We start from the raw sequence: 25,968 nt of genomic DNA, 5'->3' as shown, positions 1-25,968 counted from the left end.
CAGGAGTTCAAGACCAGCCTGGCCAACATGGTGAAACCTCATCTCTACTAGGAAAAAAAAAAAAAAAAAAATTGGCCGGGCATGGTGGTACACACCTTCAGTCTCAGCTACTCAGGAGGCCGAGGCATGAGAATCACCTGAATGCAGGAGGCAGCAGTTGCAGTGAGCCGAGATCGTGGCACTGCACTCCAGCCTGGGTGACAGAGCAAGACTGGCTCAAAAAACAAAGAAAAGAAAACAAAAAGAAAAATTCATAGTTAAATCCTGAACAAGAAATCTTAACAATGCATTCAAAATGTCTGTTTGACATTTCAAAAAAGAGGATCTATGAATGGTGAACAATAATATTCCATTGTTTATATATACCACATTTCTTAATTTCACTATTATCATTAGCCATTAGATGAACCATTAAATGAGATATCACTATACATTCATTAGGATGACTAAAATAACTATATTGACAAAACCAAGTGCTGATGAGTATGTAGAGCAACTGAATTCCACATATTGCTAGTGGGAACGTAAAATAACCATTCTGGGAAATAGTTGAGTAGTTTTTTGGTTTTTTTTTTGAGACGGAGTCTCGCTCTGTCGCCCGGGCTGGAGTGCAGTGGGCGCCATCTCAGCTCACTGCAAGCTCCGCCTCCCGGGTTCACACCATTCTCCTGCCTCAGCCTCCCGAGTAGCTGGGACTACAGGCACCTGCCACCACACCTGGCTAATTTTTTGTATTTTTAGTAGAGACGGGGTTTCACCATGCTAGCCAGGATGGTCTCGATCTCCTGACCTCGTGATCCACCTACCTCGGCCTCCCAAAGTGCTGGGATTACAGGTGTGAGCCACTGCACCCAGCCTCTTTTTTTTTTTTTTTTTTTTGAGATGGAGTCTCACTCTGTCCCCCAGGCTGGAGTGCAGTGGCACAATCTCCGTTCACTGCAACCTCCACCTCCCAGGTTCAAGCGACTCTTCTGCCTCAGCCTCCTGAGTAACTGGGACTACAGGTACGTGCCACTGCGCCTAGCTAATTTTTTTGTATTTTTAGTAGAGATGGGGTTTCACCATATTGGCCAGGCTGGTCTCAAGCTCCTGACCTCATGATCCACCCGCGTTGGCCTCCCAAAGTGCTGGGATTACAGGCGCAAGCCACCACGCCCAGCCAGTATTTTCTTGTAAAGTTAAAACATCCACTGCCCGTACTGCCCAGGAATCTCATTCCTGGGTATTTATCCTAGAAAAATGAAAACTCATATTCACACAAGAACCTATACCTGAATGTTCACAGCAGCTCTATTTGTAATCACCCCAAAGTGGAAACAACCAAAATGACCTTCAATGGGTATATCCATACAATGGAATATTACTCAGCAATAAAAAAGAACAAGCTTTTGATACGCAACAACATGAATGAATATTAAAGGCATTATGGTGGGCCGGGTGTGGGGGCTTATGCCTGTAATCCCAGCACTTCAGGAGGCTGAGACAGGCGGATCACGAGGTCAGGAGATCGAGACCAGTCTGGCCAACACAGTGAAACCCCGTCTCTACTAAGAATACAAAAAATTAGCTGGGTGTGGTGGTGTGCGCCTTTAATCCCAGCTACTCGGAAGGATGAGGCAGGAGAATCTCGTGAATCCAGGAGGTGGAGGTTGCAGTGAGCCGAGATCGTGCCATTGCCCTCCAGCCCAGGCGACAGTGCGAGGCTCCATCTCAAAAAAAAAAAAAAAAAAAAAAAAAAAGGGCATTACGGTAAGCAAAAGATGCCAGTCTCAAAATATTACATACTGCATAATTCCATTTATATGACATTCCGGCAAAGGCAAAACCACCGTGACAAAGAGCAGATCAGTGGTTGCCCAGGAGTAGAGGGCAGGCATGACTATAAAGGGGGTAGTAACACAAAGGAGGTTAGGGAATGATCAAAGGGCTCTGTATCCTGATTATGGTGGCTGGAAGAATATGAACAAGTGTATACCAAGAGAGTCAATTTTACTTCATGTTAATTAAAAAAATAAAATTTCAAGCCGGACGTGGTGGGTCACGCCTATAATCTCAGCACTTTGGGAGGTTGAGGCAGGCAGATCATGTGAGGTCAGGAGTTTGAGACCAGCCTGGCCAACATGGCGAAGCCCCGTCTCAACTAAAAATACACAAAATTAGCTGGGCATGGTGGCGTATGCCTGTAATCCCAGCTACTTAGGAGGCTGAGGCAGAAGAATCACATGAACCCGGGAGGCAGAGGTTGCAGTGAGCCAAGATCGCACCTCTGCACTCCAGCCTGGGTGACAGAGCAAGACTCTGTCTCAAAAATAAATAAATAAAAAAAAATAAAATTTAAAAAACGCTTTACCAAAAAGCAGATTGAAAATACATCAACAGAGCTTTCAACTCAAGATGCTGAATACAGAAAATTTAAAAAGAGAATAAAATATCAAACACTAGAGATGATCAATAAAGCCAAAAAACTAGTTTTTAAAACGACTAGCAATCAAATAAACTAGACGAACTATTGTTAAACACCATGACCAAGTACAGCTAATCTCATGAAAGTAACGATTCAAAATGAGTAATTCTATTAATGTCACTGTATTAACAAATTAACAGAAAAACTATGTATTTATGTCCAAATATGCCAACATTATTTGATAAAACCTAATATGATTCTTGATTTTAAAACAAACAAAAGCCTTTTAAAATAAAGCTAGCCCGGGCAACATGGCAAAACACTGTTTCCACTAAAAACACAAAAATCAGCCAGGAGTGGTGGCGTGAGCCTGTAGTCCCAGCTACTTGGGAGGCTGAGGTGGGAGGATCACTTGAGCTTAGGAGGGAGACTACAGTGAGCCGAAATTGCGCTACTGCATTCCAGCCTGGGTGACAGAGCGAGACTGTGTCTAAATGAGTAAATAAATAGCTAGACACTCCCCGAACTCTATCAGAGTAGTCTATCAGAGACCTACATATTGAGTGGAGAAAGACTGGCAGCATTCCCTTTAAAGTCTGAAAACAGCAAAAGGATGCCCCCATCACCACTATGACTCAACACTGTAATAAAACTGGAAGTTAGAGGTATGAATATTGGAAAGGAGGAAGATATTATGGGCCGAACGGTGCCCCCTGAAATTCATATGGTGAAGACCTACCCCCTAGTATTCAGAATGTAACTATATGTAGAGATAGGGCCTTTAAAGGGGTAATTAAGTTAAAATAAGACCATTAAGGTAGGCCCTAAATCAATCTGACTGGTGATCTTATAAGAGGTGGTGATTAGGACACACAGGGAGACATCATCGGCGTGTATGCACAGAGGTACAACCACAGTAAGAGGCAGCAAGAGGAAGGCCATCTGCAAGCCAAGCAGAGAGACCTCAGGAGAAACCAACTCTGCCGGCACCTTGATCTTCAACTTTCAGCTGCCAGAAGTGTAAGGAAATAACTTTCTGTTGTTTAAGCCACCCAGTCTGTGATATTTTGTTATGGCAGCCCTATCAAACTAATACAGGACACACAGATCATCTACCTCAAGAAATCAAGACAATGAACTGAAAACAAATAGAACTAATAACAGTATAATAAGGTAGTCCAACACAGGATTGATATGGGAAAGAATCAACTATTTTCCTCCTTATTAGCAACAGCCAATTAGAAAATGTAATACATAAAAAGATGCCACTTTTATGAACCAAAATAAAATTCCTAAACTGAAGAAGAAATAGACCAAAGAAGAGATACATACAAGAAGACATGAATAAATAGAGACAAACCACGTTTGAAGACAGAAACATAAGATGGCTGCTGCTCATATCCAAAAGGTAAATAAGAGAAAGATGTATGGCTGGGCCTGGTGCCTCATGCCTGTAATTCCAGCACTTTGGAAGGCTGGGGCAGGTGGATCACTTGAGGTCAGGAGTTCGAGACCAGCCTGGCCAACGTGGTGAAACCCCGTCTCTACTAAAAATACAAAAAATTAGCCAGGCGTGGTGGGGTGTGCCTGTAATCCCAGCTACTTGGGAGGCCAAGGCAGGAGAACTGTTTAAACCAAGAAGGCAGGAAGGCAGAGGTTGCAGTGAGCCCAGATTACACCACTTCACTCCAGCCTGGGCGACAAAGTGAGACTCGGTCTCAAAAAAAAAAAAGAAAAAAAAAAAAAGACAAAACCATGATTTCAAAGCTGTTCAGAAGTTGTACCAGTTCAAAAACAATTTTCCGTAGTTGTTTACAACCAATCAGTGGTAGGCTTTTTCACAACTACAGAGAAAGCCTTAGCAACATAAGACGACGTACAGACAAAAACTAAAAATCACACAAGTTTGCCTATCAGAGAAAAAGTAAATGGTGACTCTATTTTCTACAAAATTTAGTTTTGATGGGATAGGCTATCTGACCAAGCAGATGAAGTTGCAAAGACATTTCCCCCTGGGTTTTTTTGTTTGTTTTGTCAAAAAAGATTGATAGGGACTAGGCCCTGGATCAGATTTTAATTTGATGAAGCTGCTATCTATTTAACCAAATGCCCTCAAAAATCCAGATTTGGAAAGAAGAAGTCTGAGTCCAGAGCTTAAGGCCATAGAGAAACCACTGACTATAATGCCAGGTATGAATGCCACTGGGCTCTAACTTAGGACTGCTATTATTTGAGTCTGCATTTTGGCTTCAAAGTCACATAGATTTTGAGGGCTGTGGCCCTAATCTCTTTTTGCATGCCTTATTGTTTTTAGTGCACAAATTTTCAGGACACAAGGTTATATTCAGGAATGCACAAATCCCAGTATAGCCGAAAGGCCTCTGATGAAAGATATGTCTCCATAAATTAACCCACAAACATCACGCAATCCTTTGAAAAGCCGATTCTAAAATTCACCTGAAATAGAAAAAGCTCAACAGCAGCCTCAAAATTCTGGAAAAATAAGAACAAGTAAGGAGGTCTCTCCTTGGTAAGCTGCCTTTCCAAGGTTGCTGGGCAAAGCAGTGAGGGGAAGGAGAGAGGAGAGGCTGAGTGAGCTGTTCTAAGAGGAGTGGTCAAATCAAGTCCAGATGTCTTAGCTGCAGGTCAATGTGATTTGACTGCTCACAGTACAGTGGGTGGCCAGGGGAACCTGGCATGTCCCTAAAACAAATCAAAGCTTAGCTCAAAGATGAGAGTCTTAGTGAGCATCTGTGGTCTCCTCAGGTTCACAGCAAGGTCTGTAGAGGGGATGTGCTCTACCAGAAACAAAGTCTGTGGTAACTAACCTACATGTTATTGTCACAGGAATAGACAAGTTGATTTTCATTTTCTTTTTTAGCATCTGTTTGGTAAAATAAAAATTTGTTTTGACAAGTTGATTTTATGGAACAGAATAATATTAATAGTATCTAATACATAGTACTTACTTATATGAGCTGGGCAATGTTTTAAGTGCTTTCTGTATATTTATTTAACTCTCACAACAACATATGAGGTAGGCATGACTATCACAGAGAGGCATAGAGAGGTTAACTAGCCTGGCCAAGGTCATACAGCTGTTAAGGCACAGAACTTGGACTAGAGTGGAAAACAAATCCCCATATATTTGGGAATTTAGTTTGTGACAAAGGTAGAACTTCAAGTCAGGGGGATGATGATGAACTAGTCAATAAACGGTGTTGGGGGAAATGACTACTAATGTGGAAAAAAATAAAGTTAGATTCTAACCTCCCACAATTCACAAAAACTTAATTCCAGATAAAGAGCTAAAATTTTAACTCCTATGTAAGTTTTAGGGGAAAATATAAGAAGGCCTTCTTAATCAAAACATAAAATACAAAAAACTATTAAAAACTGATAAAGATAGCTGGATGCAGTGGCTCACGCCTGTAATTCCAGCACTTTGGGAGACCAAGGCAGGAGGATCACTTGAGCCCAGGAGTTCGAGACCAGCCTGGGCAACATGGCGAAACCCCATCTGTACAAAAAATAAGCTGGGTGTGGTGGCATGCACCTATGGTCCCATCTACCAGGGAGATTGAGATGGGATTGCGGAGGTCGAGGCTGCAATGAGCCATGATTGCGCCACTGCACTTCAGCCTGGGTGACAGAGTGAGACTGTGTCTTAAAAAAAAAATTGATAAAGATGACAATGTAAAAATCAAAATTATCTACATGTTAGAAAGACATAATAAAATTAAACACAAACCTAAAAGGAAGTATTTTTCAATATATCCAGAATATACAAAAAATACTCCAACACATCTAGAATATATAAAGAACTCTTACAAATCAATAAGAAAAACAAAGCATCCCAATAGAAAAATGGGTGAAAGACTGAATGGAAAATTCACAGAAAAGGAATAAAGAAGAGTCAATAAACACATAAAACAAACAGACACCATCTTTTGCCATAGGATTGGCAAAAATTAAAAAGGCTGATAGTATCCACTGCTGGTAAGGCTATGGGCAAACAGGTATGTTTCATACACTGATCATATACTGGCCCTTTTGGAGGGAAATTTGGCACTATTTATTAACATTTGTCTTCTACATACCCTTCAACTCAACAGGTCTATCCCCCCTAGAAAAATATTAACTGGCACATAGGCACAAAAGGTTACTGTAAGAATTTTCATTGCAGTGTTGTTAGTAAAAGTAAAAACTTAGAAACAACTTAAATGTCAATCAGTAGGGAATGATTAAACATATATTTCTATATTACAGAACACTATGCAGCAGATAGATCTCTATGTATTGATAAAGTATATCTCTGTACTGACATTGAAAGAAAACTAAGCAAGTTGCAGAACCACACAGACTAAATAAAACTATACTTCTGTCTACATAAGAATGTAAACACAACAAAATAAAAGGCATACGTGAAAATGATGACAAAGGTTGTCTTTGGGCTCAGAGGAAAGAGTGTTAGTCAAAAAGAATTTTTGCTTTCTCCATCTTCAATTTTGGTCAGCAAGCGTTAACCATATTTGTATAACTTTTGAAATATTAAAACAATGGCCGGGTGTGATGGCTCATGCCTATAATCCCAGCACTTTGGGACGCCAAGGCAGGCGGGCAGATCACTTGAGGCCAGGAGTTCGAGATCACCCTAGCCAACATGACAAAATCTTGTCTCCCGCAAAAATACAAAAATTAGCCAGGCGTGATGTGATGGTGCACACCTGTAATCCCAGCTACTCGGGAGGCTGAGGCACGAGAATTGCTTGAACCCAGGAGGTGGAGGTGGCAGTGAGCTGAGATGGCATCACTGCATTCCACCCTGGGCTAATGAGGGAGATTCTGTCTCAAAAAACAGAACAAAACAAAAAGCACTTACACTATACAGTCACCTGTATTATACAAGAGTGCCTTATACATTGTGGTACTCAATAAAATCTTGGATTAAAAAAAGGAGTCATCTCTTAAATGTAAAAAGCCCACTGAAAGGTCATTATGTACCTTTGCAAAAGGGACAAACTGGCCAACACAGGACACAAATGACACAGATGATGGCAGTCAAACAGGCAAGAGAAAAAAAGAGTCACCAGCGGTAAAGGTTGGACATTAGTAAAAACAGACGAGAGCAAATTATAACTACCATTTTTTGAAGGCTTCCCATGAGCAAGAAACTGTGCCAGATGATCTGTGTAAGCATAATCTCAAATTCTTAACATTAACCTGTGAGATATTCCCATTTTACAAATTAGGAAAATACGGCTTAGAGAAACTAAATATCAGGCTTAAGACCAGGACTTTGCTCACTACAAACTGTCCTCTATTGGGCCGAGGATGGAGACTGGGACTGAGGAGACCCCTTCTGGCCTGAACCCATGTGCTTAGCTGCCCTTACTATACTCTGCGTCCTTGAAGCATGCTCCCAAGCTGTCCTGTTCATCCAGACTGGCGTTCTCCTCCTCCTCCTCGCTCTCGGTTCTCCAGTATGCTGGCCGCTTGATGGGCCGCTTCCCTGGGGTGCGCTGGGAAGCAGGACTGTTAGACACTGTGCCCAGCCCACTGCTGGAGCTCCCACTGCTTCGATCCTGCCCCCCGGTCCACCAGGCCTGCAGGCTGGAGGTAGCCGGTGAGGACGATGAGGACTGCAGGTTGGCCATGCACAGCATGCCCTGGATGGCCTCCTGAGTGCTGGGAGAAGCTGGGGCCTCACTGCAAGGAACAGAGGAGAAATACTGAGGCAGTTGTTTTTAACTGTCAGAGTAAACCAGTCATCAGAACACTCAGGGAGGAGGGACAACAGCTATGAGGATCAAGGTGGGAGGAAAAAGGGGAGAATCACCCTAAGTGAAAAATTTGGAATTAAGCTTAAGGATCAAGACAGTACCATAGACTGTTTTCATGAAAAGCCAGTCCTTTTTGCCTAAAGTCTCTCCACAGACAGTAGGCAAGGTGGCAAAAAAGGGGCACACCTCCCTCCCTGTTTATGCATGCTGCATTCTTTCCTTTCATTATTTTTGTAACAATTCTTCTTGCATGACTCTTCTAGCCCCTCTTCCCAACTTCGTAAGTGCCCAAAATTGATTCCTCTTGAAGTCTATACATCTTATCGCCATCAGATCTTAAGTTCCTTAGGACAGGTTTCATGCCTACTTTATTCTTTCACCAAAATGCCCTGGATAATTCTTTGTCCCTTTAAATGGCTCTATAAATATCTACTGATTGGCTGACCTGGCACCTTGGGCGGGAGCGGGGGTTGCTGTCTGATAACCTGGAAAGGGGAGATAAAAGCCAGTACTCACGTGAGGGCAGCATAGTCAGGTCCCCCCACCTGCCTGCTGGCCTTGAGCAGATCAAGAATGCCACCAGCGCCACTACCATTCCCGAGCTTGCCTTCAACCCCTTCCACCATGTCCTCATCTGTTGTATAGTCCTCCTGTTGGAGAGACAGTGTATCACCTCAGTTGCCCAGGATTGCTCTGGTAAGGCCCCAATATAGGGGTGATGATCTGACTCCTGATATTAATATCTTCTGAGCACCAAGTATAGACCAAGTATTAAGCAGAATATTCATTTTTTATCTTAATTTCCAAGGCATCTTTGTGAGGTAGGTAGTATACTCCCACTTTAAACAGGTAAGAAAACTAAGGCTCGGGGAAGTTAAATAATTTGTGTAAGGTCACATCAGATACTCCTTATCACATACTCTTTCTGCTACATCACACTGACTTTTAAGTTTTTATTTATTTATTTATTTTTTCTGAGACAGAGTCTCGCTCTGTCGCCCAGGCTGGAGTGCAGTGGCGCGATCTCGACTCACTGCAAGCTCTGCCTCCCGGGTTCACATCATTCTCCTGCCTCAGCCTCCCGAGTAGCTGCGACTACAGGCGTCCACCACCATGCCCGGCTAATTTTGTTTTTTTGTATTTTTAGTAGAGACGGGATTTCATCGTGCTAGCCAGGATGGTCTCGATCTCCTGACCTTGTGATCCACCTGCCTCGGCCTCCCAAAGTGCTGGAATTACAGGCATGAGCCACCGCGCCTGGCTGACTTTTTATTTTTTTATTTTTTTGAGACGGAGTCTCATTCTGTCGCCAGGCTGGAGTGCAGTGGCACGATCCTGGCTCACTGCAACCTCTGCCTCCTGGGTTCAAGCGATTCTTCTGCCTCAGCCTCCCAAGTAGCTGGGACTACAGGGGTGTGCCACCACGCCCAGCTACTTTTTTAGCAGCAACGGGGTTTCACCATGTTGGCCAGGATGGTCTCAATCTCTTGACCTCATGATATGCCCACCTCAGCCTCCCAAAGTACTGGGATTACAGGCGTGAGCCACCGTGCCCGGCCCACACTGACTTTTATTCTACTCTGTATTAAAGGATGTTTAAGGTATTTCAACTAAATTGAAATCTTCCATTTACATGCTCAGCAGCACTTCGCACACACTCTTTCACTTAATAAATATTTCACTGCAGTGGCTCACCCTGTGATTCCAGCACTTTGGGAGGCCAAGGCAAAAGATCACATGAGCCCAGGAGTTTGAGACCAGCCTGGGCAACACAGCGAGACCCTGTCTCTACAAAAAAAAAAATTGAAAAGAATTAGCTACGTTGGTGGTGTAAGCCTGTGGTCCCAGCTACTAGGGAGGCTGAGCTGGCCTCGGAGGTCAAGACTGCTGTGAACCATGATCATACCATTGTACCCCAGCCTGGGCAACAGAGCAAAGAGACTCTGTCTCAAAAAAAAAAAAAATAATAATAATAAATAAATAATTCAGGAAATGAATGCATAGGATATCTTCCTCCCTGCATATCCCCCAACTAGAATGACAATCTGTCTTCTGTCTCTATCACCAGAATGAGCAGAAGACTAGGTCCAGGGCAGAATCCTACCTCAATGTCAAACTCAACTTCTCCTGGTTCACGAACTCGGTTGGGGTCAGAGCAAGGCTTCGCACGGGGCAATTTCCGGGGAAATTCTAGAAAACAATGGAATGCACTTATTATGAAGCTATGATTAGCATTTCAGCCAAATACCCAGAAGAAAAAAATAAGACTAATTTTCTTGGAAGTAATGACCACAGATGACTAATTTAGAGAGGTTAGGGATCAGGTGATAAATAAATCTTTAGAACAAAGGAAACAATGAAGGCCTACAGAACATAGTATAACAGAATGTCAACAAGCTCAGGCCTAAGGTCTTAAGTCTATCAAGAGGGCCAAAAACATATATAAAACGGGCAAGGGCTGGGCGTGGTGCCTTGCACCTGTAATCTCAGCACTTTGGGAGGCTGAGGCGGGTGGATCACCTGAGGTCAGGAGTTCCAGACCAGCCTGATCGACATAGTGAAATCCCATCTCTACTAAAAATACAAAATTAGCCAGGCATGGTGGCACATGCCTGTAATCCCAGCTACTCAGGAGGCTGAGGCACGAGAATCACTTGAACCCGGGAGGCGGATGTTACAGTGAGCCAAGATCGCGCCATTGCACTCCAGCCTGGGCAACAAGAGCGAAACTCCATCTCAAAACAAACAAACAAACAAACAAACAAAAAACGGGTAGAGGAGGAAAAAGAAAGAACAGACACACACTTGGTCTTATTATCAGGGTCGCCTTCTCCTTTCCCAATCTCTCGTCAATCTGCAGCTCATCATCTGAATCCAAGTCAAATTCATCTTCTATCACCTGTTCTGCCACCAGTCTAGCCTTGTCTACCTTCTTTGCTATCTTGGTTCGCCGAGATTTGGATAAGCACTTCACCCTTTTCGTACTGAAGGGAAGGAGAACATAAAAACAGTCACTAGCAATATTGTTAGTCGCTAGCAAGACAGCAATTCTCTCTACATTGACTAGGGATTCAATACAATCCCTACCAAAATCCAGCCAGCTTTTTAAATAAAAAGTTGATAGTAAAACATACTTGGACATATAAAGGACCTAACACAGACAAAATAATTTTGAAAAAGAACAACATTGAAGGACTTACACTGTTCAATCCCAAAATTTACTCTAAAGCTATGGTAATCAAGGCAATGTGATATCAGCATAAAGACAGACATACAGATCAGCGGAAAAGAACTTTGAGTTCCGAATAAACCCTTAAATTTATGATCAAATGATTTCTGACAAAAGGTGCTAAAGCAGCTCAGTGGGGGAAAGGATGGTTTTTTCAGTAAAAGTTGCTGAGAAAAATGGATACAAAGAAATAAATGTGGACCCTTACCTCACATCATATACAAAAATTAACGTAAAATGCATCATAGATCTAAATGTAAAACCTAAAACTATAAAACTAGAGTAAAACACAGAAAAATATCATATAACCTGGGATTAAGTAAAATTAAAAATTTTGTATTTCAAAAGAAACCATTAAGAAAATAAAATAAAAGCCACAGACTGAGAGAAAATATTTGGAAATCATTTATCTGGCAAAGGATTTGTATCCAGAATTTTTTTGTTTTTTTGGTTTTTTTTTTTTGAGACAGAGTCTTGCTCTGTCGCCCAGGCTGGAGTTCAATGGCGTGATCTCAGCCCATGGCAACCTCTGCCTCCCGGGTTCAAGTAATTCTCTTGCCTCGGCAAGACTCCGTCTCAAAAAAAAAAACGAAACCAAAACTGCACTGATACTTGAAATTTCATAGGAGAGTAGACCTGTGTGTTCTCACCACAAACACATGGTAAGTACGTGAAGTGATGCATATGTTAACTAGCTTTACTGGCATAATCATTTCACAGTATAAACTTTATCAAATATCACACTGTATACCTTAAATACAATTTTAATTTTTATTTGCTTTTTTTTTTTTCTTTTTGAGATGGAGTCTTGCTCTGTTGCCTAGGCTGGAGTAGTGGCATGATCTCGGCTCACTGCAACCTCCCGCCTCCTGGGTTCAAGCAATTCTCCTGTCTCAGCCTCCCAAGTAGCTGGGATTATAGGTGCCCACCACCATGTCTGGCTAATTTTTGTAATTTTAGTACAGACAAGGGTTTCGTCATGTTGGCCAGGCTGGTCTCAAACTGCTAACAAGTGATCCGCCCACTTTGGCCTCCCAAAGTGTTGGGATTACAGGTGTGAGCCACTGTACTGGGCCACAATTTTTATTTTTTTTTAAAAAAAACACATACAATGAGTTTACACTTTACATCCACCAGAATGGCTATAGTCAAAAAGAAAAAAAAATAACAAATGTTGGCCAGTAAGTGAAGAAACTCATGATTGCTGGTTGAAATGAACAATGCCTTTGTCCAGAACTCAAAAGTGGCTTAGATAATCCTGTTACACATAGTAGACGATATTAACCAATATGAACTGCTGGAAAAAAACCTCATAAACAGTTAAAAAGAAACATGTTTTTGGCAAATCAGTACACTGATACATTCAGCAACTAGTAATTTGGTTAAATTGACTTTCAGTGAATTGGCTGTCATTTAACTGACCTATTTTCTACCTCAGAGGGTTGAGGATTAAATGAGCTCATACAGAGCTTGATCCATGGCAACTGCTCCATGTAGCTAATATTACAAGGTTCTCTCTCAATTTTCACATTACTAAAATGCGGATACTACTACTTACTTTTGGGGTTGTTGTGAGGATTAAATAAAATAGTGTATATAAACAGCTAAGACAGACTTTGACACAGAGGAGATGCTCAATAAATGACAGCTATGTATGCCCTGGTCTTCTATTAACTTCCAATAATTAAAATTTTCAGCTGGGTTGTGGTAGTGTATGTCTGTAGTATCGGCTAACTCAGGAGGCTGAGGCAAAAGAACTCCTTGAGCCTGGGCAATACAGCAAGACCCTGTCTCTAACAATTTTTAAAAAATTTTTAAAGAAAATTTTCAAACATACACAAAAATATAAAAGTATAATTAATTCTCATGTACCTATCACTCAGCTAAGTTTCAGCAATTATCAACACAGCCAGTCTTGTTTCATCTACACCTCAATCTCTGCAAAACACAAAGTTTGGAGAGAAGCCCAGACATACCATCACATCATCTGTAAATATTTCTCTACTTTGACTATCTGGGTTCACTTAACAGCTTCTGACACTGCAGCGGGTAATAGGCAGCAGCACAAGGAGGAGTGCTGGGGGTGGGGCAGGGGCAGGGAATGTCTTACTGTACCTTCAATAGCCATTATAGGCTGGACTCCTAGGACTGAATTTTCTCCTGTCCAGGAGACCTATCGTGAGTTCTGGACAAAGGCAATATTCAACAGTCTCTCTAATCTTACACTTTAGTAACTGGATTCTCAAACCCCAAGAATAGCTCTGTTGCTTTCAGAATCTGCCCTACTCTCACTCCTTTTTCCCTTATTTTCCACCCAGGTGGGCCCAGATGGACCTGAAGGTAACCTTTTCCTAGAAGGCAGCTATTAAGGTACCTTTGTTGTTTGTGTTCCTACATTGTTCATACTCTGCACCTGGCTCTTGACTGCTGCTGTCTAGTGTTCTGAGTATCTAGAAAACAGCCCTTACTGGCTTTCCCTGCCTCTATGTATTTCAGGGTTTCTGACAATCTTCTTAGATTCTGGTCATGGCCACATCATCGTTATCACCATCTTCATGGAGAATTCTTTTGTCTCGACATCATCATATTTATAAGAACTACCATTTATTAAGTATTAATTATATGGCAGGCCCTGTGGTTAACGTTCTACATATATTATCTCATTTAATCCTCCAACAACCCTAAGGTAAGTTTTAACTATAGAATACATATAATGAGGACACTGAAGCTCATATAGGTTAATTAGTTTGCCAAAGTAGAACAGTGAATATGTGTCACAGCTGGGATTTAAACCTTGGATTGCCTGATTCCCCAAGTCCATAATTTTGTTGTAAACAGCTTTTATTTTATTCTTTTAGAACTTGTTCTTTTAAAATTAAAGAAGAGTAAATACTTAAATATTTAAAGAAAAGTAAATACGTGCTCATTGTACAAAATTCAAATGCTACTCAAGTGAAAATTTGCTCTTACCTTCCCTATTGTACTTTCCAGGGATAACCACTGTTAAAAACTTGGTATAACAAGGCCGGGCACATGGGCTCATGCCTGTAATCCCAGCACTTTGGGAGACTGAGGAGGGCAGATCACTCGAGGCCAGGAGTTTGAGACCAGCCTGGCCAACATGTAGAAACCCTGTCTCTACTAAAAATACAAAAATTAGCTGGGTGTGGTAGCATGCACCTGAAGTCCCAGCTATTTGGGAGGCTGAGACACGAGAATCGCTTGAACCGAGGGGGCAGAGGTTGCAGTGAGCCGAGACCACACCACTGCACTCCAGCCTGGGTAACAGAGCGAGACTCTGTCTCAAAAACAAACAAACAAACAAACAAAACACACACACAAAAAAAAAAAAACTTGGTGTAACAAGTATAAAGTATGTAACTAGGTCAGGCAAGGTGGCTCACATCTGTAATCCCAGCACTTTGGAGGCCGAAGTGGGAGGATCACCTGAGTCTAGGAGTTAGAGCTCAGCCCGGGCAATAACAGAGACCCCATCTCTATTTTTTTAAAAAATATATTTACATATATAGATCACACACACTATTTGTTTGCCTAAATATACATACATATCTCTGGAAGGAAACCACTGACATTGGTTGTCCATGGGAAGGTAAACAGGGAAAGAGAGATGGGTGTGAGATTTTTCACTGTGTGCTCTTTCACATTGTTTTTATTTCTAACGCTTGTATATTCCATTTTTAAACCTCCCTCTTCAAAAAATACAAAAGTCTATATATGTCTTTTCCATACGTGCATACATACATACATGTGCATACATGCCCTTTTAAAAGTAAAAATGGAACTATTCCTATTATTCTGTAATCTCATTTTAAAAATACGCCTTAAACATCTTTCTGTGTCAATATTTAACTGTCTCATTCTTTGTAACGGCTACATGATATTCCATTCTATAGATGTACCATCATTTATCCAGCCCTTACTGATGAACATTTGGATGTTTCCAATTACTATTACAATGGTGCAGCGAACACTGAACATTTATCATTACACACTTGTGTGCAAGGATTTCTATAAATTCCTAAAAATCTAATCTTAAGTCAAAAGGTATAGAAAAAACTAATGCTTTCAGTAAGTATGCTATACTTATTGCTGCCAGTGTTTCTCGCCCAATGACTTGCTGAAGTTTCTAGAACCGATAAAATCTTTCTCAGGATTGCCAATTCGATTTCAGACCTCTCCCTCTACCCACCTCCAACACCACACCGTGGTTCTCTGAACTAAGCAATGATACATTATATTATCTAGGTATTGCCCTAAGTACAGTCCCTCCTACCCATGTCCCAACCCCTAGATTCCAATTCCACGCCCTGTCTCAGTGGCATATTACCACTGACAGTCCCAGTACCTCTGTGCTCCCCCTTCCCACCTCACCTGCCGTTAGACATCAATAGGGCCAATGGGCTCTCATTTCCATCAAGGTCCAAGTCTGGTGAGTCATCATCTGAGTCATTCAAGCAGGCACCAGTGATGTTGAACTGCAGAAGTAGGAAGCTCAGTTGTCACCTGTCTGGGACTCCCATGGGAATCATGATGGCACGTTCCCTCTGGTTTCACTGGTTCAGTTCACTGTCAAAACCACCTGAGCCAAGGCCTTCTGCTATACTGTCCCCCCACACCCCCACTGATCACAGGAGCAGGAGTTTGAAAATGTGTGGTTGGTTCAGGGGACACCTATCAATCTTGGGAACCATGTTCCCTTAAAAAAGAGGGGGCACATCTTCAGATGCCCATGGAGAGAATCACAATCTTGAGGCAAGATGGAGCCCTGGTGGAGGGCTTTTCTCAAGGACCTGCTCAAGACTACAACCTGACACACTCAATGTTTTCAAATCTCATTCCCATCCCAGCATTTCAAAATTCAGCTAAGTGTTATGTTTTCTGAAAAGAGCTCCTGAAAATCTTCCCTACCCAGACAGAATTAACCCTCCTCTGTATCTCAGGGTCCCACACACACCCTTGATTGTGGCATTCACAATACTTGATTGCACTCATTTGTTTTTATGCCTGTCTTTCTCACTCGCCTGTCAGCCTCTTGAGAGTCACATCCATAGCACCTATCACAGTGCCCAGCATAGAAAAGGTCTCAATAAATGCCTGTTAAATGAGTGGGACTGGTAGCCAAACACCAGGGGGTCTAAGGGACATGGCAGCCAGACAGGATACCCTGCTTTTTGAAACCCTGTTCTTCCAAGGGACACCCAAAAGGGTTGGGCTGAACTCATGGGCCAGCACCCACCTTTGCTTTCTGGAAAGAGCCTGTCTTCAGTGCCTGATGATTGTATGTGTCCATGAGATTATAGCTCAACTGGCCAGCAGGCCCCAAGGCTGAACTCTCCTTGCCCTTTCGCTCTGCCTTCTTGAAGAGTTCCTTGGGCTTCAGGCCTTTCTTCTTTGAACCATTTTTGGAGGGCAGTGACAGCCTGGACATGGACATTGAAGTGGAATGGGCTGGCCTGGTTAGGGGAATGGAGCCGGCTGGGAAGATCCTCTGCAGCCCAAAGATATTGCTCGTCTTCCCAACGTTCTGTTGGAAGATGTCCTACAAGAGTGTTAGTACATGAGGGGGTTAGAGCTTACTCAAGGGTTCTCTCAACACTAAGAGCAGAGGTCTGTTCCTGGTACTGGTGGCACTGCCATGGAAGTGGCTTACAGATGCTCCACATATGCACACCCTAGCTTTTACATAATGAGTCATCAAGAATTTATTGGGTGGCATTTCTTTACCCAGCCATTGACAAGTAGGAAGACGAGCAAAGCACTGTCAAAATTGGAGAGAAAATACTCCACTAAGCAGCTGCCATGACACAGAAAATAATCAAGTACTAATCTGGGTGGTTCAAACTCTAAGGACTACAGGATTTGAGAAAAGGAGAGGTTCTAGTCCTAATTCTGCTACTAGCTAGCTCTGTAACTAGCTCAGGAAAGTTATCTGACCATTTGAGACTGTTTGCTCAGCTGTAAAATTAAAGGACTAGACTGGAAAGGTGATTTCTGAAGATGTTCTGTGGCTACTTTGAGCTTCTTGGGAGGAGCCCTGAGAATCGGGGGAAGGTAGAAGGCAAATAAAAAGAACAAGTGGAGCCCTAGGCCTCCCACCTTCATCTTATTCAAAGCAGCTGGGCTTTGAATATTGGCCTTCCACCTAAGATGTCATTTTTAAAAAAAGATTCCATTGCTTTAAGTCATTTGAAAGCCCATGGACCACATATACTCTATCTCTAAGTTCTCTTCCAACCAGCCCAGAGTTTTGTGGTTTAAGTGGGAGGCACTGGAGAAAAGGTAGGCCTTTAACTATCCTGAATGATTTTGACAGATGGGAGTGGAGGAAAATGAGAGGTAGGAGGTGGACACTGTAAGCTATGGTGTAGGCAGTGAAACATGCTGCAAGCAGTGAGGCTAGAAGCATAACTTCCCAGCTCACTTTGACCACCCTTCAGCATGGATGTATATATCCTGGGCACTAAATAAAACTTTACAGCTTCTGAGCTTAAAGGAGTTCTCCTCTGGTGCCTCTGCTACTTCACCATCCCACACCAACTTCTCTCTTTGCTATAAAGTCTACTAATAACAATGGCTCACATTTATTGAGTACTTACTCTGCCAGGCACTGTGCGAGGGGCTCTACATATACTAGCTTTTGATCCTAACAAAATTCTGAAAGGTTAGTGTTATCCTCACTTTATAGATGAGGAAACTGAGGCTCTGAAAGGCTTGCAAGTGACAGAGCAGGAACCAGAACCCAGGTTTCTCTGAATCTCTTACCACTATACCTTACTGCCTCGTGGTATATGCCACCTGTTGAAACATGGCTTTGTAATCATCTTCACCCCGAGAGAACTGTCATTTTGCAGAATGCAGAGACTGAGTCAAAATATTAATAACAACAACAACTACAACTACCACCACCACCCACCACCACGACCCACCGTCAGAATTTATTGTGCACCTACTGTGTGCCAAGCACTCTATTTTTGTGCTCAACTCACATTACCTTACCTAATCCTTTAACAATCCTTGAGTAGGTACAATTATTCCCCATTTTAGAGATGAGGAAACTGAAACTCAAAGAGGTTAACTTTGCTCAGGGTCCTCTACTAGGCTGAGTTCTTTGTGGGCAGGCACTATTTATGTGTTTTAAGAACCTAGCCCAATGTGCGGCACACTTGAAACACAGTAATAATTATTTGAATAAATGAATTGTGTCTTTGGTAGGGTCTTCCCGACCCTTCCCCTGGGCTCTCATGCTAACTGCAGAGGCCTAACCTGCCACTTGAGCCTCAAAGGCCTTTCCAAATGCCTTCTCTTCCCTGCCCCATGCTCCTTACTTCCACCAGGCGGATCTCCCTGGCCAGATCTTTAATGAGCTGTACGGTTCGCACTGTCTCCGGGATCTCATCCTCATGGTCTGGCAGAGCCTGTCAAACAAGAGGCATGAGGAATAAACCCACACATAAAGAGACAACTGATTTTGGACAAATATGCCAAGACAATTCAATGGAGAAAGGGTAGTCTTTTCAACAAATGATTCTGGACCAATTGGATATCCACATGCAAAAAAAAAAAGAACCTCAATCCATATCTTGCACCATATACACAAACACAAACGTAAAATGGATCATAGACCTAAATGTAAAACCTAAAACTATACACCCTTTAGACCATGCTTGTCCAACCCACTGCCCAGGATGGCTTTGAATGTGACAACACAAATGAGTAAAATTTCTTAAAACATTATGAGACCTTTTTTGTTTTTTTTTGAGATGGAGTTTTGCTACTCTTGCATAGGCTGAAGTGCAATGGCATCATCTCAACTTGCTGCAACCCCCACCTCCTGGGTTCAAGCGATTCCCCTGCTTCAGCCTCCCCAGTAGCTGGCACTACAGGAGTGAACCACTACACCCAGCTAATTTTTTGTATTTTTAGTAGATACGGGGTTTCACCATGTTGGCCAGGCTGGTCTTGAACTCCTGACCTCAGGCGATCCACTCGCTTTGGCCTCCAAAGTGCTGGGATTACAGGCACGAACCACTGCACCCAGCCTATGTGATTTTTTGTAATTTTTTTTTTCTTTTTTAAGCTCATCAGCTATTATGTGTGGCCCAAGACAATTCTTCTTCCAATGTGGCCCAGGGAAGCCAAAAGGTTGGAAACCCTTGTTATATTTTATTTACTTCTTACTATTTTTTTGAGACAGTCTTACTCTGCCACCAAGGCTAGAGTTCAGTGGTGTGGTGGTCTTGGCTCACTGCAACCTTCGCCTCCCAGGTTCAAGCAATTCTCATGCTTCAGCCTCCCCAGTAGCTGGGATTACAGGCATGTGCCACCATGCCTGGCTAATTTTTGTCTTTTTAATAGAGATGGGGTTTCGCCATGTTGGCCAGGCTGGTCTCAAATTCCTGACCTCGGGTGATTCACCTGCCTCGGCCTCCCAAAGTGCTGGATTACAGGCGTGAGCCACTGTACCCTGGCCGGAAACTCCTGCTTTAGACAGAGGAGAAGTTCTTTGTGGCCTTCAGTTAGGCAAAGATTTCTTAGATAGGATATAAGCATGGACCTGAAAAGAAAAAAGTTGATCAACTGAACTTAAAAAGCAAAACTTCTTTTTGAAAAACCTGTTTCAGCACCTCTGCTACTTTGTAAGCCACAGACTGAGAGAAAATATTTGTAAAACATCTATCTAAAAAAGACAGTATCAAGAGATATAAGGAACTAAGTTGTGGGTTTGGGCCACACCTCTCAAATAAGTCAAGGACCTCAGAGAGATCAGCAGGGACAAACCAGCCTCTCCACTTGTGAGGAAGGAACTCTGTGCTGAGCAGCAACTGGCCCACAGCTAGCTCAACAGCAACCCAGAGCGATCCCTGTTAGTTGTCTCTTTTGTTTGCCCTCTTTTTGAGTACCAAGATTTACATTTTTATGTAGATCTCAAGGTTTTCCTTTGTGACTTTTCACTTCATTTCTGTATCCAGAGGGCTGAGAGAAAATTCCTCAGCATTTCCTTGTTTCTCATGGTTTAATTCTCTTTTTTTTCCTTTAACTCTTTTCATCTATCTGGTGTAATTTATTTTCGTGGCTAGGTGGGGAGCTGAGAAACCATCTGACCCAGCTAGATAATCTTATGGCTTCCTCCTTCCCAGACCAGGGTCTCTGGAAAGGTAAGGGAGCAGGTTCCTCCCCTACAAATCATCTGCACTTCACAAGAGTCCTTCCATGAGCATGGGCGTCTCAGAACTATGTTCTACTCTACTCCAGCTCCCACTGATCACTCTGTTTGGGGCCATCCCTTGGTCCCTGGGTCCATCCTGAGTCATGAGTGCTTAGGGCACACCCACCTCCCTTTTGGTGTTTTTGGGATACAGTCACTCTAAAGTTCACTCCGTGGGAGGGGTCAGAGATGAAACCCAAGGTAGCCACACCTGAGAGGTGTGGAGAAACAGAATCGCAGGCTAAGGTCCAGGTATAGGTGAGCCCAGGGAGCAAGGGAAGGCTCAAAATATGAAATCCAAGAATATCTGAGGGGAAGGTTGGCAACAGGAACTAAGGAGATTGTACAAGTTAAGCCTGCAGTGCAGTGACCTTTGGTCACAATATACCCAGAAAAGGGAGTATCTAAAGCCTAAGATTACATGTTGACATTTCTTCTTTTCTTGATTTCTTGGTGTGTTCTTTAAATTCAGTATTCTGAAAAGTTAATTCGTTCACATGGATCAAAAATCAAATATTGGTGCTGAGAAGGAAATTAACAGCTAAAGGCTTACATTAGAAAAGAAAGCCAGGCCAGGTGTGGTGGCTCACGCCTGTAATCCCAGCACTTTGGGAGGCTGAGGTGGATGGATCAGGAGTTTGAGACCAGCCCGGCCAACACGGTGAAACCCCATCTCTATTAAAAATACAAAAATTAGCCAGGCATGGTGGCACATGCCTGTAATCCCAGCTACTCAGGAGGCTGAGGCACGAGAATCACTTGAACCCGGGAGGCAGAGGCTGCAGTGAGCTGAGATCGTGCCACTGCACTCCAGCCTGGGCAACAGAGCAAGGCTCTGTCTCATAAATAAATAAATTAATTAAATAAAATGATATTGAAAAGCTTCATTCCTACCCTGTCCCTGCCATCAATCCCACCCTGTTCCTGCCATCAATCTCATCATCCTACTCCCACAGGTAACCATTTTCATTAGTTTCTACATCCCAGATCATATATTCAGGCAAGTGTACACTAAGATAATTCTTATTTCCCCCGTTTTTACATATAAAGTGGCACACTATACACATGGTTGTGCACCTTTACTTGACAAATTCTGGAGATATTTCCAAATCAGTACATACAGAGCTTTTTTTTTTTTTTTTTTTTTTTAAATAGCTGATTAGTGTTCAGTTGGATAAACGGACACTTGCACATTTCTAAAACCCACTTTGGCAGTATGCATCAAGAGCCTTACATTTTTTCATATACTTTGATTCAGTAATTGTTCTTCCAGGAATCTATCCTGAAGAAACAATCAAGAAATGAGGGACAAAAACAGACATTTACTGTATGATTCTTTAAAACTATTCCCTCAAAGAAATAAAAAGGAGGCCGGGCGCGGTGGCTCACGCCTGTAATCCCTGCACTTTGGGAGGCCGAGGCGGGCAGATCACGAGGTCAGGAGATCGAGACCATCCTGGCTAACAAGGTGAAACCCCGTCTCTACTAAAATACAAAAAAAAAATTAGCCGGGCGCGGTGGTGGGCGCCGAGATGGTGCCACTGCACTCCAGCCTGGGGGACAGAGTGAAGACTCCGCCTCAAAAAAAAAAAAAAAAAAAAAAAAAGAAATAAAAAGGAAGCAGCAAAAAGCAAGTAGTTAGGCAAGGATGGTACATTCCTGCAAAAGAATATCACATAACTATCAAATGTTTCTGGAGAACTTTGGTGACACAGGAAAATTAAGATAAACCAATAGATTCAAACACAAAATTGGATATACAGTTGACCCTTAAACAACATGGGTTTGAAATGTATGGGTCCATTTATATGCAGATTTTCTTCTGACTCTGCCACCTGGGACAGCCAAGACCAACCCCTCTCCTTTTTCTTCCTTCTCAGCCTACTCCATGTGAAGACAAGGATAAAGCCCTTTATGAGGATCCACTTCCACTTTATGAACAGTAAACATACGCTTTCAGCTTACTTTATTGTAATAATACAGTATATAACACAAATAACATATACAAAATATGTGTTGACTATGTTACTGGTAAGGCTTCTGGTCAACAGTAGGTTGTTAGCAGTTAAGGTTTTAGGGAGGCAAAAGTTATATGTGGATTTCTGACTGCATGAGGGGCAGGGTCTGCGCCCCAACCTCCACATTGCTCAAGTGTCAACCACACGGTGTGACAGTAATTATGTTTTTAAAATGCACATAAAAAAGACCAGAAGGAAATGTAGGCAAGTGTTAAATAGTAGTTCCCGCTGAGTGTAAAAATTATAGGCAATAATTTTCCTTCTTTATGCTCTTCCTCATTTTTCTAATACTCTAGGGTAATGTTGTATTACTTTTTATCATCAGAAAGAAAGATTTTAAAATGTAATCTAAGGAATCCTAGCCCAGGCCTCCACTCTACACCCAGGGGCCCACAAGCTTCTCTGGACTCTTCTGTCTCTCCAAAACATCTACCAAATCCAGTCCCTACAAAGGGCAAAATTCCTGAGGAGATAGAGAAATATGCATATTTACTTCTTTCCTTGTCCAGGCTCTAAAGGCCAAGTTCAAGGCTTTGCCACCATGGACCAGGTAGGAAGCAGGGTGTCTCCTGTTCTCTCGCAAACCTAAAGGAGGAAAGAGGAAAGCAGAGTGTCAACAAAGCCATGCAGGAAAGTGAAGGACTTGGGACTTTTGTTAAGACAACCAGAGAAAATGCTCAAGGTTCTGAGCACCACTGCAGATCTCAGTTCTTCCAATAGTGTTCGTTTACTGAGTATCTACTAAGTGCTAGGAATGTGATATCTATTATCTCATTTAACCCTTATACCTATCCTGTAAGCAAGGTATTATCTTCATTATACAGCCCAGGAAACTGAGGGTCAGAGAGGCAAAGTCAAGACCAAAGGCACACACCTAGTAAGTGCTAGAGCCATGACTAAAACCATGTGTATTTGAATCTGAGGCTTGTGCCCCTTCCATGACATTACTGTGCCTGTTGGGTTTCAAAATGAGAACACTCAGGAGGACTATGAATTCTACCTACACAGACTTGAAGGGCCATTAATGTACAAGATGGATTAGCTGTGTTCTGCCTTATGTCAGGAGGCTACTACAAACAGCCAGATTTAGGCTCTATAAATAATCTTCTACTGAACCAAGCTGTTTAGAATAAGTAATGGACAGTTAGTCATCCAACATCTGATTGAAAACTTAAGTGACAGTCTAGGTGGCAGAGTAAGAGTTTGAGGTATTGGCTATGAGGCTGTACTCATGGCCCCTGAGATTCTTTGTAACTCATCAATACTGATTTCTCCTGGCCAAGTCAACTTGAAGAATCTTAGGCCTAAGTAAGGGACCCATTCTATTCTCGATCACATCAGGGAAGAAGAAACCCAGTAAGCAAATTGGCTTCCAACTGGGCTAACGCCCAGGAACCAAAACAACGATGCCAGGACGGTCAGGACTGGGCCTTATCTCCAGGGGAAGCAGATCCAGGAAACTCTCAGACTATCCAGATTGAGCTTTTTATCTTAACCAGCAGGAAATAGAGATACTTTCACTGTGATCCAATATTCTCAGTCACACTTGCTAAACAAAAAGGTTAAAATCCATGCCCTGCCATGTATTATGCTGAGTAAAAAAGTGAATCTGAGAAGGTCACATACTATATGATTCCATTTATACAATATTCTTGAAATGACAAAATTCAGCCAGGCGTGGTGGTTCTCACGCCTGTAATCCCAGCACATTGGGAGGCTGAGGCGGGCAGATCATGAGGTTAAGAGATTGAGACCATCCTAGCCAACGTGGTGAAACCCCGTCTCTACTAAAAATACAAAAATTAGCTGGGCATGGTGGCATGTGCCTATAGTCCCAGCTACTCTGGAGGCTGAGGCAGGAGAATCGCTTGAACCCGGGAGGCGGAGTTTGCAGTGAGCAGAGATTGCGCCACTGCACTCCAGCCTGGTGACAGAGCAAGACTCCATCTCAAAAAGAAGAAGAAAAAAAAAAGTACAAAAACTAGCTGGGTGTGGTGGCGGGTGTCTGTAATCCCAGCTACTCCAAACTGAGGTGGTGGAGAGCTTGAACCCAGGGAGGTGGAAGTTGCAGTGAAAAGGCAAGATCCAGCCACTACACTCCAGCCTACAGTGAGCAAGAGTGATACCCTGTCTTGAAGGGGGAAAATGACAAAATTATAGAAATGGAAAACAGATTAGTGGTTTCCAGAAGTTATGGATGGTACAGAGGGACAGTGGGTGGGGAAACTATAAAGAGGCTATGTGTGCTGGGTACTGTGGCTCATGCCTGTAACCCCAGCAAAGGGAGATCGAGAGGTGGAGAATGCGTTTGAGGCCAGGAGTTTGAGACCAGTCTGGTCAACATAGCAAGACCCTGTTCATACAAAAAAATTACAAAATTAGCTGGGTGTGGGGGCCCGTGCCTGTAGTCTTAGCTACTCGGCAAACAAAGGCTCCTAGGAGGATTGCCTGAGCCCAGGAGTTTGAAGCTGCAGTGAGCCATGATCGCACCACCGCACTCCAGCCTGGGTGACTGAGTGAAATCCTGTCTCAAAAAAGAAGGGGCTGGGGGCTGGGTGGGTAGCACTAGGGAGATTTTTTTTAAAGCACTAATTACCACTTTTTAAAAATTGAACATATTTAAGGTACACAACATGGTTTTAATTTACATACTGAGATCTTTCTGGTGATGAAATAGTATCGTGTCTTGACTGCGCTACTTACACATACACACACACTCATTCACTCAGGGGAGAGGGGCAAAAAGGACAGTTGGCAAAGGGCTCCATACCACGAAAGATGTCCAGGATGTGCTTTCCCACATACCAACAGATGGTCTCAAAGTTGGGGAATTTGAAGAGGTCTGCTGTGCTCAGCCGCTTCTCAATCTCATAGGCTCTAGAAGGAGGAAACAAAACAACAAAAACAAGGATTCATTTACCGAGCACCTACTATGAATCAGGTATTGTTCTGGATGCTTTGTATCTCTAATCCTCAAAACGACTCTGCAAGATCTGGCTTTATACATTAGGAAACTTGGGCTCAAAGGTTATATAACTTGCCCAAAGTCAAATAACTACTAAGTGCAGAAAAGGTGTTAATCTTCAGCTGAACATGATCAGGAACAAGGAACCATTCCTTTCTGGCTTTCTACATTGTACTCCTCACTCCAGCAGACAGGAATGGCCAACATGGAATCACCATAGTTTCAGGACTCACTTGAGCTGCATCTCGATGTTAAGGCTGTGTAAGAAGTTCCCTCCAAAGGCAAGGCAGTCCACAGGCGTCAGCACAGCATGGATCCATCCTGCAGTGTAACAGGGTAAAAT

General features: G+C 42.7%; 1 protein-coding gene across 5 annotated transcripts in view; it reads right to left on the bottom strand.

Moving 5' to 3' along the window:
* The window catches only part of PHF8 (PHD finger protein 8), a 103,871-nt gene that overhangs the window by 35,779 nt on the left and 42,124 nt on the right, over positions 1 to 25,968 (bottom strand). For 3 of the 5 annotated variants that reach the window (XM_021932506.2, XM_009197671.4, XM_009197672.4), the window contains exons 9-18: positions 25,859 to 25,946; positions 25,431 to 25,537; positions 23,154 to 23,245; positions 18,763 to 18,852; positions 16,674 to 16,976; positions 15,809 to 15,912; positions 10,993 to 11,171; positions 10,292 to 10,377; positions 8,704 to 8,837; positions 7,800 to 8,113 (exon numbers count right to left, since the gene is read on the bottom strand). In XM_021932506.2, coding sequence (XP_021788198.2) covers positions 7,800 to 8,113; positions 8,704 to 8,837; positions 10,292 to 10,377; positions 10,993 to 11,171; positions 15,809 to 15,912; positions 16,674 to 16,976; positions 18,763 to 18,852; positions 23,154 to 23,245; positions 25,431 to 25,537; positions 25,859 to 25,946 — 1,497 coding nt within the window. The remainder of the gene's footprint in view (positions 1 to 7,799; positions 8,114 to 8,703; positions 8,838 to 10,291; positions 10,378 to 10,992; positions 11,172 to 15,808; positions 15,913 to 16,673; positions 16,977 to 18,762; positions 18,853 to 23,153; positions 23,246 to 25,430; positions 25,538 to 25,858; positions 25,947 to 25,968) is intronic. The other 2 variants (XM_009197675.4, XM_009197676.4) reach the window with 1 other exon arrangement.

Source organism: Papio anubis, chromosome X, assembly GCF_008728515.1.
Source record: "Papio anubis isolate 15944 chromosome X, Panubis1.0, whole genome shotgun sequence".
NCBI lineage: Eukaryota > Metazoa > Chordata > Mammalia > Primates > Cercopithecidae > Papio > Papio anubis.
The sequence above is the reverse complement of the archived record's forward strand: the minus strand, read 5'-3'. Positions and strand labels throughout refer to the sequence as shown.